At 45.6% G+C, this 12709-nt stretch overlaps 1 protein-coding gene across 14 annotated transcripts in view; it reads left to right on the forward strand.

Moving 5' to 3' along the window:
• Positions 1-12709, forward strand: part of NLRC5 (NLR family CARD domain containing 5) — an 85965-nt gene that overhangs the window by 21245 nt on the left and 52011 nt on the right. For 8 of the 14 annotated variants that reach the window (XR_005797711.1, XM_040498076.1, XM_040498079.1 and 5 more), the window contains exons 2-5: positions 4614-4730; positions 5558-6099; positions 7598-7904; positions 8719-8811. Coding sequence is in view for 13 of the 14 variants with exons in the window: in XM_040498076.1 (XP_040354010.1) it covers positions 7610-7904; positions 8719-8811 (388 nt within the window). In the remaining variant the exon portion in view is untranslated. The remainder of the gene's footprint in view (positions 1-4613; positions 4731-5557; positions 6100-7597; positions 7905-8718; positions 8812-12709) is intronic. The other 6 variants (XM_040498081.1, XM_040498089.1, XM_040498082.1 and 3 more) reach the window with 3 other exon arrangements.

Consider the following 12709-nt stretch of genomic DNA (forward strand, 5'->3'; position numbering starts at 1 on the left):
TGAGTTGTTATAAATTGAATACTTGTAGTCTCCTAGTACCTTTATGGTTTAACTTCTTACATTTAAATTTTGGCCTCATTTAGACTTTATTTTGGCATAATTCGAGGGACAGAAATCCATATTTATTGAAAAAGAATAACTTTTTAAATGTCATGGAATATTTTAAAATTTGTCATATGCCAAGCAAAAAAGGAAAATTTCAACATATTTCCCTAAAGCAGAAATTGCATAGAACTTATTCTTTGCACGGTACAGTAAAAAAAAAAAAAATTAATGGCAAAGGTTTAAAAAATATCTCACCCGGGGCGCCTGAGTGGCGCAGTCGGTTAAGCGTCCGACTTCAGCCAGGTCACAATCTCGCGGTCCGTGAGTTCGAGCCCCGCGTCGGGCTCTGGGCTGATGGCTCAGAGCCTGGAGCCTGTTTCCGATTCTGTGTCTCCCTCTCTCTCTGCCCCTCCCCCGTTCATGCTCTGTCTCTCTCTGTCCCAAAGATAGATAAATGTTGAAAAAAAAAATTTTAAATGACTCAGTTTAAAATTATAATCTACTAGTAATGTGATATAAATTTGATATAAACTTGACATAAATTTATGGAAATTTGCCAAAAGTGTTCTCTCTTATTTTTTTTTAAATCAGAAGACTAGAACTGATTTAAACAATAAACTGACTCATAAGCTTAACAAGGAACACTCTCAGTAAATCAGGGAAGATAAGTCAGGAGATTAAAAAATTATAAAAGGAAAAAAGGAAAAATTCTACGGAATTAATAAATGAACATGAAAGTGTGTTTTCTCTTTTTGAACATAAGAGATAGCAGCTGCTGGCCCATCGAATAAGGAGAAAAAGACAAAGCAAAATAAACTAAATTAAATGTGAAAGATGCAAGATTTCTAAGTATAGGAAGATATCATCTGCAACTGTGTGCTCTATTAAAGTTTGAACATTCTTGGCAAAATGCAGTTTTCTCACAAAAACATAAAGTGCCAAAAGTTAATAAAAAATAAGTGTCAAATGAAAACTTTAAGTTGTCAAGTTTGATTTTTTTTTTTTTTAACCGTTCAAACAATTTGAACAGCATTGAAAAGGACTCTGGCTTTCACTTGGGGTCAGGGGGGCGGCTCTGTGTGCCGGAGGCACCTGCCTTGGGTCACAGTGTGACAGTGATACCCAGGCCCTCCGTGGAGGATGTCGGGGCAGGGAGGAGAGGCACCAGGTCTGCTGGTGCAGGAATCCAGGTGAGAAATGGTGGTGCCAGGTTCCCATCTTTGGCCTGAGCTCGAAGAAACAGGAAGCCGCCCTTCACTGACCTGGGGACGGTGGTGGTGCACGCAGGCAGTGTGGGAGGGGGACAGGGAGGCCAGGATTGCCATTGGGAGCGGGGGACATTTTAAAATGCATACGGGACATCCAAGAGGTGTAGTTGTGAGAATTGAAACTGCTGAGGCCGAAAGGCCCTTGCCTGGCACTGAGCCCGTATTCTTTGCGCTGATGTTCAGTTCTTTCCATCGAACGTGGCGTTTGGTCCCCATAACACACATGCAAACGTTCAACTAACATGTAGAAGAAAATATGTCCTCCATATGTATGAATTACTTTTTGATTTGAATGTTTAGCCTCTCTCTGTCATACTTAATGCACATGTTTATCCTTTTTGCTTGCCTTCCTACCTCTATTTTAGTTTTATTATTTAACATAATGGAGGGAACTGCCATTTCTATGAGCCAACACTGATAATTTCTTGGCCCACTTATCACCATGTATTTATCTTCCTTACACATCGGGGAAATGTCTATTCTCATTTTTAATGTAAATGTCTTTACAGTTTTCTTTGTTTGTTTGTTTGTTTGTTTGTTTGTAAAAATGTGCCTATTAAAAAGTTTGAGGGGCACCTGGTGGCTCAGTCAGTTAAGTGTCTGACTTCAGCTCAGGTTCATGAGTTCGAGCCCCACATCGGGCTCTGTGCTGACAGCTCAGACCCTGGAGCCTGCTTTGGATTCTGTGTCTCCCGCTCTCTCTCTCTCTCTCTCTCTCTCTCTCTGCCCCTCTCTCCCCTGCTCACGCTCTGTCTCTCTCAAACATAAACATTAAAAAAAATTGTTTTTAAAGTTTGAATGTCAAAGTGGTCCAAAAGAGTACAGCGTAAAGGGTTCTCCTTTGCCTGTGTTCTCCACGTCCCCTGCCCGGACATAGTCCTGTCACCAGTTTGTTGTATAGGCCTAGAGTGGGTCTCTGTGTATGCAAATACACACACATTTGAATTTATTTATAAGGATATACTTTGGAGCTTTTTTCCCTTGGCGTAACATTTTTATGGTTCCTCCTCGTAGCATGTGTCCGTACTTTGCTCCTTTTCGTTGCCGAATCACATTGCACTGTGTAGATGTACTATATTTTGCCTCTCCGTTTGTAAGCTTTTGGACATTTGCATGGCTTTCGCTGTTGGGCTGTTACGGATAACAAACATTTGTTCGCACGTTTTTGTGCAAACATCTGTTTTCGTGTCTACTGGAGGGAGATCTGGGAGTGGAATTGCTGGGTTATGTGTTAACTCTCGGGGGTAACATTTTAAGGACCTGCCACACTTTTCCAAAAAGTGGATGTGCTCCATTTCACGTCCCCGCCGCAGCATATAAACTTCCCATGTCTCCTTATCCTCAGAGACGCTTGTATGGTCCTTTCGTTCGTTATGGCCATTCGGGGGGAGGGGGTGTGTGAAATGGCAGCTGGTTTCCATACAGAGCATTTTAACTTAATTACTTAATTAAAAAAAAATTCCTTAAATTTAAACCACTTGTATTACCGTGTGTGTTAATACTATGTGTTTTTCCATATGTCTTCTCTTCATACCATTGATTCGCTGGTGAGTTTTAAGTGAGTGTGAAGCTAATTTGATTCCATTCCTGTGGCCAGTTTTTTTCTATTTTTAATACCGTTCCATAAAGTGTTAATGATCGGTGCTTTATAAGATGTTTTACAACGGTTGGAAGCCTCCCCATTATTGCCTGCCTCTCCCAACAAATAGTCTTTGATATAATTGCCTTCATTTTTTTCTTGTTTTATCTAATATGTTTATTACGAAATACTTATTATGAAATATTTAAGGCATATGAACACTTGTCGTGTCTGCCCTTTTTTCTCTAAATGACTGTTATTGTGATTTTATCAAGCTATCCAAAGTATCCTGCTGTAATTTAAGTGGTTCTGCCTTAAATCTACATATTTACTTAGAGAGGTTTTTTGGTTTTTTTTTTTTCTCTTTTACTTTCTCTGGTCACAGCCAGGTTTGTCTTAGTCATTTCAGGCTGCTGTAACCAAACACCCCAGGCTGGGTGGCTTACACGACACACGTTTATTTCTCATGGCTCTGGAGACTGGGAAGTCCCAAGATCAAGGTGCCAGCGGATCCAGTATCTGGTGAAGCCACTCTTCCTTTGTAGATAGCCACCCTGTCCTTGTATCCCCGTGTGGCAGGGACCAGAGAGGAAGCAGGCTTTCCCCTGCCTCTTCTTGGAAGCTCTCTGAACCCATCATGAGGGCTCCGTCCTCATGACCCAAGAACCAAAGGCCCTGCCTCCAAATACAGTCACACTTGGAATTTGGGCTTTAACGTATAAATGGGGTGTGGGGGGAACACAAACCTGTCTAGTTACCTTTTTTTTTCAAAGATTTTTTAAAGTTTATTTATTTTTGAGAGAGAGAATGAGCAGAGGAGGGACAGAGGCAGGGGTGCGGAGGGGGGGACCCAGGCTCCAAAGCAGGCTCTGTCGACAGCAGGGAGCCCCATGCAGGGCTCAAACTCACGAACCCGTGAGCTCCTGACATGAGCTGAAGTCGGAAGCTCAACTGACTCAGCCACCCAGGCGCCCCTCTGTTACTTACCTTTGTTATGTGAGAGGGCGCCATATTTATGTGGGTTTACCTAAAGCCCTGGGGCTTGGTAAGTTACAGTCCTCACTTCATAGACACACAGTCAGGGCACACACTCATCTTCTGCCTTGCTTGCTTTCTTCCATGTACTTCTCAGCCACCTTTCTTCTTGCCCATCCTCTATTGTTAGACAGCGTCTCTTAGGCATGTGTGCCAGAGTGTCATTTCATTGTGTTCCTGCTGAGGCAGCGGGCCGTGCCTCTGGGTTTTCTCACGAAGAGGAAGGTGTACTCGCAACCGCCTAAAAAAATACATCAAATGTAATGAGAAAGAAAACCGCAAATCATACCCTTTTGCGAGTTTTACTGGGAAAGGAAATTGGCATCTGTCATGAGGATTCTTCCTTTCTCGTCCAAATGAATTGGCTGTCATAAGTCTGCTGGATTTGAAGGGCACACTCTGATGCCACAAGTCACTGTGAGGTGAATGTCCAAGTTGGAGGAGGAAGAGGGGCCACATGTGGTAGGAGGTGACGCCAGAGAGGGTCGGGCTATACACAATCCAGGGACAAGAGGAGCCGTGGTTGGGGAAGAACAAGATCAGTGCATGAGGGCAAGGGGACTCTTCTGGATCGAACACCTACCTCAGAGGTGTCTCCAGAGGAGGGGTAAGGGCTGGTGCCTTCCAAACAGCATTCCTCTTGGGATCTGGAACATTGAGGAGAGCACCCTGTCTCCTCTCTTTAGCAGCCTGCCCTAAGGAAACAGCCTGAAAATCAGCTCATAGCACAAGACTTGGCCCAGGTACTCATGAGACCATCTCTGCGGACACCCTCGAACGTCTAGGATGAACCAGGAAGCCAAGTAGGTGACCTCTACCCTTTGCCCCCTCTCTTACCCTCCCACCCACTCCCTCACTCCCCTACTACTCCCTACCAGCTGCTCCCTACCCAGATTACCCAGGTTTACCTCTCTGGGCTGCCCCTGATATAACAAGCCTACCCTTAGCCACCATTCAGCTTGAGAGTGAAAGTCATGAGACACAGAAAATCAGGAAGGGCCTTGAGATGGCATCTGATTTACCCACCTTATAGATGATGTGACTGAGGCCCAGATAGAGAATAGACTTGCTCAAGGCTATGCTATGAGTGTATCAGCTAGGATAGGCCAATAACAAACAACCACCAATGTCCTGGTGGCTTATGACAACAAAAGCTTACTTCCTGATCCTACTTCTTGTCTATCGTCAATCAACTGGGACCTCTGTTCCGCATAATCCTCTTGCTGGACCCAGGCTAAAGGAGCAGCCAAGATCTGGAATACTGCCGGTCCCTGTGGTAGAGGGAAAGAGAGAGCATGGTGAATCACGCACTGGCTCTTAAAACTTCTGCACAGACATGACATGTGTCATTCTTCAGCATATTTCATTGGCCAAAGCAAGTGTTGTGGCCATACCTGATGTCAAGAGAGCAGGGAAGTGCAATCCTTCCAAGGGCCTAGAAAGAGGAGAAAGAGAATATCTGTGAACGGCCCTAATGCTGACCACAGAGAATTAGATACAGAGCCTGGTCAAGAATGCTCGTCTCCTAACTTTGGGGCTGAAGATCTTTCTACTATAATCCTCTGTCTCCAAGGCTATTATCATAGAAATCTCAATGACCAATCATAATGTAATGTGCTCTTTCTCCCAGGGATGGTTACCCTTAAAGAGCGTGATGCTGTACCCCGAGGGGATCGAGCACTAATGCTAGAGATAAAGGCGTTGTGTCAGACCGGCAGGAGGACACATTTGAAGATGAAAGGACTTCCACAGAAATGATACCGTCCAGGCGCACCTCACTTCCGCCTGACGCCTTGTTGTCCTGGCTGATTTCTTTATGGACATCATGGACTTTGAACACTGTAGCCCGGAAAAGAAGCTGCACCCTGGGCCATAACCACATCCTCTTACCAAGATCACACAAAGTCCGGGGACTTGTCTGGTGCCATCTAGGGCTCCAAGGCCTCAGAAATGTACTGATCTGACAGGCGATAAATCTCAATTCTGAGCCTGGCTCTGCCATGGACTTTCAGTATGACTTTGGGTACATCCTTTCCCCTCGTTGGCCTCAGTCTTCCCGTCTGTTCAGTGGGGATGGTGATCCCTGCCTGCCCCATGGATGTGAGCATGTTTCATGAATTCTGAAGCTCTGTGTCTGAGAGAGGATCTATTGCCATCAGTCCAGTTGCCAAGGTATGACCAGAGGAGACTGGGGACACGTGCCCAGAGGCCTCTGGTGGGTGGGACTCAAGGGAACAGCTGCCGTCTGAACCTCAGGACACATAGTCCTGTGCCCCAGCCTCTGGGAGTTGCTAAGGCTGCTCCTGGGTGAGCCTCCCACTCTTCTCAGAAGTGGGGTCTCCATAGATGTGGAGATTATATGAGACACATAAAGCACTTAGAACATAGTATGTGCTTTCTAAGTGTTTGCTACTGTTGTTAAGGAAATAATGCCAGAAAGTTCATCTGGAAATGTTACAGCATTTTCCACTGTATCATGGACCACCAATTAGTTAACTAATTAGTTAACAACTAATGTTGTTTCCAATTTTATGTATATAAAAAGTCTTGAGGCGAACAGCTTTGCAATTAAAAATTTTATGCACACCTATAATGATATCCTAAGGTTAGAGTGCTAGGAACAGATTTGCCGAATCAAAGGGACTGCATATTTTTTAAGCTTTGCTATGTAAGTGCCCCTGGCCTTATATTGGTATTCCTACCAGCAGGTTGAGAGTGCCAGTTTAGAAAAGGAGAAGTTGCTTCGAGAGAGAGCGATGGTTTGTGTTAGATTGGATTCAATTTCACTGAGCAGCAAAAAGCCCTAAAAAATAGTGCTTTAAATAGACATGTATTTCCTTGTCATGTAAGAGAAATTCAGGACAGGTGGAAAGGCTTACCTAACACCTTCTCTGCACTGGCTTCCACCTCATGATCCAATATGGCTGCCCAAAGTTCAGCCATCATGCTGACATTCCAAGCAATAGGAAGAAACAGAGAAAGATGTACAACACTTACATCTATATCCCATTGGCCAAAACTTAGTAAGATGGCTAATTCTAAATGCAAGGGAGGCTGGGAAATAAAGTCTATTCCAGATGATCAGGAAATATTCAGGGGTTCTGGTCCTAACGAAGAAGGGGAGAACAGATTTTGGAGGACAACTAGTTGTCTCTGCCATGAGCTTAGCTCAGACAGAGAGCAGCACAAACAGGTCCATGGAAACAAGAAAAAATAAAGCATCCTCGGGAACCATCTGCAGGAGATAAACTGGACCATTTCAGAGCCAGGACACAGGCACAGATAATTGGGGGATAAGGAAAAGAAGCAAACCGCTGTCTGAGACCAATCCCTGGGCGCAGGCATTGAGACTCCATGAAGAAGCCACTTGTCTGCCTATTTACTGCCCCCCAGATATGGGAGGTGGTTCTTGACTACCCTTTTTGGCTTCCTTCTGGCTGAATTGTCCTCCTATTCACCTGTCTCCCAGCTCACCTGTCCTCCACCTCACCTGCCCCCCACCCCCGCTCACCTGTCCTCCAACTCACCTGCCCCCCACCCCCGCTCACCTGTCCTCCAACTCACCTGCCTCCCCACCCCTGCTCACCTGTCCTCCAACTCACCTGCCCCCAGCTCACCTCTCCCTCAACTTACCTGCTCCACAGTTCACCTGCCTACCCTATCCCTGCAGGGCCAGCTCCTCATGGACCCCGTTAGCCTCCAGCTGGGCACCAAGAACCTGTGGAGCTTGCTCGTGAGGCTGCTCAGCAAAGACCCACAATGGCTAAATGCCAAGGTGAAGTTCTTCCTCCCCAAGATGGACCTGAGCTCCAGGAACAAGGCCGAGGATGCCACGCAGGGTGTCATGCTACAGCTCAACAGACTGCACACTCAAGGTCAGGCCACTTGGCAGGCGTTCATCCACTGTGTGTGCATGGAACTTGACGTGCCGCTGGACCTGGAGGTGCCGCTGCTGAGCACTTGGGGCCATGGAGACGGTAAGGGCAGACATAAGAGGCACAAAGCAGCCAGCCAGCCCCCTGCCATGAGAGCCAGGGAGGCCAGGGGAAGGCTGGGACCCACCCAAGTTACACAAAGATGACATGGTCAAGCCAGGAACAAAATTCTATGTTTCTGAGCACTTTCCAGAGTAAATTCCCCATTTTCACCATATCAGCTGGGGACCTGGAAGATCCCTTCTTCCACCCTGCTTCACCCCAGTTGCCTAGAAAGGCTGGATGCAAGGAGAGAAAGGACCAGTACCTACTTCCAAGCAAGAAATTCCAAATAGCCCATAATGCTCAAGACGTTTCTTTCTTCAGCACGGTCAGGAGCAGTTGTGGGGAGAGCCCTTTGACCTCTACGGGTGGGCAGGTGCATTGAATGCTGTTCAGTTCTGTGGGTGTTTCTTAGCACCTTCTACTTACACAGCGTCGTGCGGAAACAAAACATTGAGGGCCGACAATGTTCCTGGGGAGGAAGTGAGAACTCATAGAAGAACTTAGCACACGGCAGAGCGTAGGATATGCAGGGGGGTTCACAGTGCGCATGCAGGTGTATGATCACACACACCTGTGCACAAACATGCATACACGCAAGCATAAGCACATACCTATCCGTGCACAGACCTGCACATACATACACATTTCTGCCGGCGACTGCCTTCACCAGTTGTGTCTCCCACAGGTTGTGGAGCGTCCACTTTATTGCTCCCCTGCTGGGGACCTGCCCTGAGGGATGAGCCCTGAGAGCTGGTCCTAGGGCATCCCGCTGCATCCCCAGACCATGTGGCACTCTCCCCTTCTCTTTCAGGGTTCCCCAGCCAGCTGGAAACTGGTGAAGAAAGCCAACCTGAATCTCAGCTCCACCACGGTGAAAGCTGGAGTTGTGGAGCAGGAGGGGGTGGTAAGCATGCTAAGTCCCCGCCTCAAACCCGGAGGAGGATGGTGGTGGCCAGCCAGCTGCTTCCCTTAAACCAGCCTCCTCCACCCTCTAACACATTTGCCTGTATCCCTGCCCCTCCCCGTGGCTCCTAGTCCCGCCTCCTCCCCCTCTGCACCTGTTAAGGCTTTGGCCTGTTCTGATATAACCTGTTCCCAGGGGATCTAAGCTGGAGCCTCCCGAGAGAGTCTGAAGTTGACAGCTCCTGGGCACCTGCCAGAATCATGTCTCGCTTCACCAGGGGAAGTGTGTTCTCACTTCCCTGTCCCTAAGCCTCAGGGCCTCATATTCCAAACCCACAGACTCAGGCCTCCTCCTCATTTAGATACCTTGGGCATGACGCTGACCCACGGACCACTGTCCACACCCTGGAACCTCTGACTGGTTTTTTGATGGAGTGCGGCAGGGATGGGGGTTGGGGGGGTCAGCGGTTAAATGGTGACCACCTCAGGATTTATTCACTCTATTCTCCAAACCTTTCTTTGTGTTCATTTTTTTTTTTTTAAAACCGTGGTAAAATGCACATAACATAAAACTTCTATCTTAACCATTTTTAAGCACACAGTTCAGTGGTATTAAGTACATTCTCATTACTGTGGGACCGTCTCCACCACCCATCTCCAGAACTCTTTCTGTCTTGGAAAACTGATACTCTATCCCCATTAAACACTAACTCCCCATTCCCCTCTTCTCCGGCCCCTGGGCCCTTTTATTCTCTGTCTTTATGATTTTCACTACTCTAAGTACCTCTTGTAAATGGAATCATTTTGTGACTGGCTCATTTCACTTAGCATAATGTTCTCAAGGTTCCTCCTACATGTTGTGGCAGAATTTCCTTCCTTTGTAAGGCTGAATAACATTCCGTTGTATGTGTGTACCACACTTGACTTACCCATCCAACCCCTGATAAACACTAGGCTTGCTTCCACAGTTGGGCCATTGTGAATAATGCTGTTGTGAACACGGGTAAACAAATGTTTCTTCAAAATCCTGCTTTCGGTTCTTTCTGAGTATATATTCAGAATCCAGGGTCATATGGTAACTCTATTTTGAATACTTTGAGGAACTTCCACACTGTTTCCACATTGGCAACACCATTTTGCATGCCCACCGACAGTACACAGGGGTTCCAATTTCTCCACATCCTTGCCGACCCTTGCGGTTTCCTGGTTTGTTTGTTTTTTATAGTAGCTGTTGTGATGGGTGTGAGGTGGTACCCATCTCACGGTAGTTTTGCTTTCCGTTTCCCTAACGATTGGTGATGTCGGCCATTTGTGTGTCGTCTTTGTAGATCAGTCTCTTCAAGTTCTTTGTTCCGTGGTTTTAATTGCCTTGTTTGTTTTGTTGTTGTTGAGTTTAGGGGGTCTCTATATATTCTGAATGTTAATCCCTTTTCAGATACAGGCTTCACAGATACCTTTCATTCTGTAGGTTCTCTTTTTACTCTGTGGATAGTGTCTTTTGATGCACAAAATGTTTTTCACTTTCATGAAGCCTGGTTTGTCTGTTTTTTTCTTGTGTTACCTGTGCCTCGGTGCCATATCTGAGAAATCATTGCCAAATCCAATGTCGTGAAGCTTTTGTTTTATGTTTTCTTCTAAGACTTTTATTGCTTGAGATCTTCTATCTCAGTCCTTGATCCGCTTTGAGTTAATTTTTGTATATGATGTTAGGTAAGGGTCCAACTTCATTGTTTGGCATGTGGATGTCAAGTTTCCCCAGTACCGTTTGTTGGAAAGATTGTCCTTTCCCCATTAAATGGACGTGGCACCCTTGTCAAAAATTATGTGACCATATAAGTGAAGGTTTATTTCTGGACTGTCATGTCTGTTTTTATGCCAGTGCCACACTGTTTTGATTGCGTAGCTTGCTTGTAAGTTTTGAAATCAGGAAATGTGAGTCCTCCATCAAGGTTCTTCTTTTTTCAGGAGTGTTTTGGCTATTTGGGGTCCCTTGAGATTCCATATGAATTTTAGGATAGGTTTTCCTATTTCTGCAGAAAAGGTTATTGGGATTTGATGGGAATTTCACTGAATCTATAGATCATTTGGGGTAAGATTGCCATCTTAATAATAGTCTTCCAATGAGCCTAGGATATATTTCCATTTATTTATGCCTTCTTTAATTTCTTTCAACAATGTTTTCTACTTTTTGTCGTACAGGTTTTCCACCTGTTGGTGGTTAATTCTTAACCATTTTATTCTTTTGATGCTTTTGTAATTTCCTTTTTAGGTGGTTCATTATGTGTAGAAATGCAACTCATTTTTGTGTGATGACTTTGTATCCGGCTACTTTGCTGAATTCATTTATTCTAAAAAACTTTTTTGTGGAGTTTTTAAGGCTTTCTACATATAAGATCTTCTCATCCATAAACAGATTTTACTTCTTCCTTTCCAATTTAGATGCCTTTTATTTCTGTAGAAGTATGGGCTTTTTACTTATAGCTGTGCTTGGCATTAACATCAACAGGCTTTAACAGTACAGCCACTCCATAATCCCAGCTCCCCAGCAGATCAAAACTATTTGTCCTGGTCCCTGTCCCTTCTGGCTTAAATCATTGAACTGGCATAACTATCACATGGCTATGGCCAAGCCTGATTGATATTTAGCCAGTGAGTCCCTTATTAATAGAGAACTTGGGGAGCCTGGGTGGCTCAGTCGATTATGTGTCTGACTCTTGATTTCCGCTCAGGTCATGATCTCACAGTCATGGGATCAGGCCCCGCATCGGGCTCTGCATTGATGGCGTGGAACCTGCTTGGGATTCTGTCTTTCCATCTCTCTGCCCCTCCCCCACTTACAGGCACACGCTCTGTCTTTCTCAAAATAAATATATAAACATTTTTTTAAATAGAGGACTTATTGGAATATTGAAATACTCTCAAACAGGTTCCAGTTCCTCTTTGGGATCCCTGAGTCTCCTGTAAGCCAGCACCTGTAAAAAGTCAACCAGGGAGTGCCTGGGTGGCTCAGTCATTGAGGGTCCAACTCTTCTTTTTTTTGTTTTTTTGTGTTTTTGTTTTGAGTGTCCCACTCTTGATTTTGGCTCAGGTCATGATCTCACGGTCGTGGGATTCAGCACCTGCACATTGAGCGTGGAGCCTGATTAAGATTTTTTTCCCTCTCTCTCTGTCCCTCTCCTGCACTCTTGTGCATTCATGAGCTCTCTCTCTCTCTCTCTCTCTCTCTCTCTCAAATATAAATAAACAAATAAAGAAAATCTTTTGAAATAAATAAATAATACAAAAATTTTAAGTTAACACCTGGCAACACAAGGGACCTGTCAGGGCTGCTCTGATTGGTCACTAATGCCTGGCTGTAGGAATATCCCACATTACTTCTTCAAATTCTTCCCTAAGTCCTCTTTCCCTTCTTCCTCCCCTCCGTTCTCGCTCCCTTTCCTTCTTGTTTTCCTTCTCCCTTTCTTCCTTTCCCAACCTCTTTAGAAAGGCATTAAAGTGACTGTTGACAATCCATAACCGGCAAGAATTCATGAAACCATTAAGGGAAGCATTAAACCAAATGTGGAAGACGTGAAATGAGAGAGGGCACAGGCCTGGCCCATTGGAAACTCCAGTTTTCTAACCAGCAGTGGCCTCTACAGACCTGGGTCTTTCCCAAGCCATGCAGTGCTTGGGGCCACGTGTTCCCAAGGCTGCTGGCTGTGGGCCCAGCTCCCTGCAGCCTGGGAGATCCCCAGCCCAGAGCCTCCAGGCCTCTAACACAGGCCTGAGACCCACTTCTGCAAACAGAAGCTGGTGTTGATGCAGCCTTTGCCCGTCGCTCAGTCCCCGGGTGTGGAGACACTTGTCTGCCTGCTACGTATTTGTGGACTGGAGCTCCCCAAAGGTGCTTGTGCCCC

Source organism: Herpailurus yagouaroundi, unplaced genomic scaffold, assembly GCF_014898765.1.
Source record: "Herpailurus yagouaroundi ecotype Mexico unplaced genomic scaffold, PumYag 190, whole genome shotgun sequence".
In the NCBI taxonomy this organism is placed as follows: domain Eukaryota; kingdom Metazoa; phylum Chordata; class Mammalia; order Carnivora; family Felidae; genus Herpailurus; species Herpailurus yagouaroundi.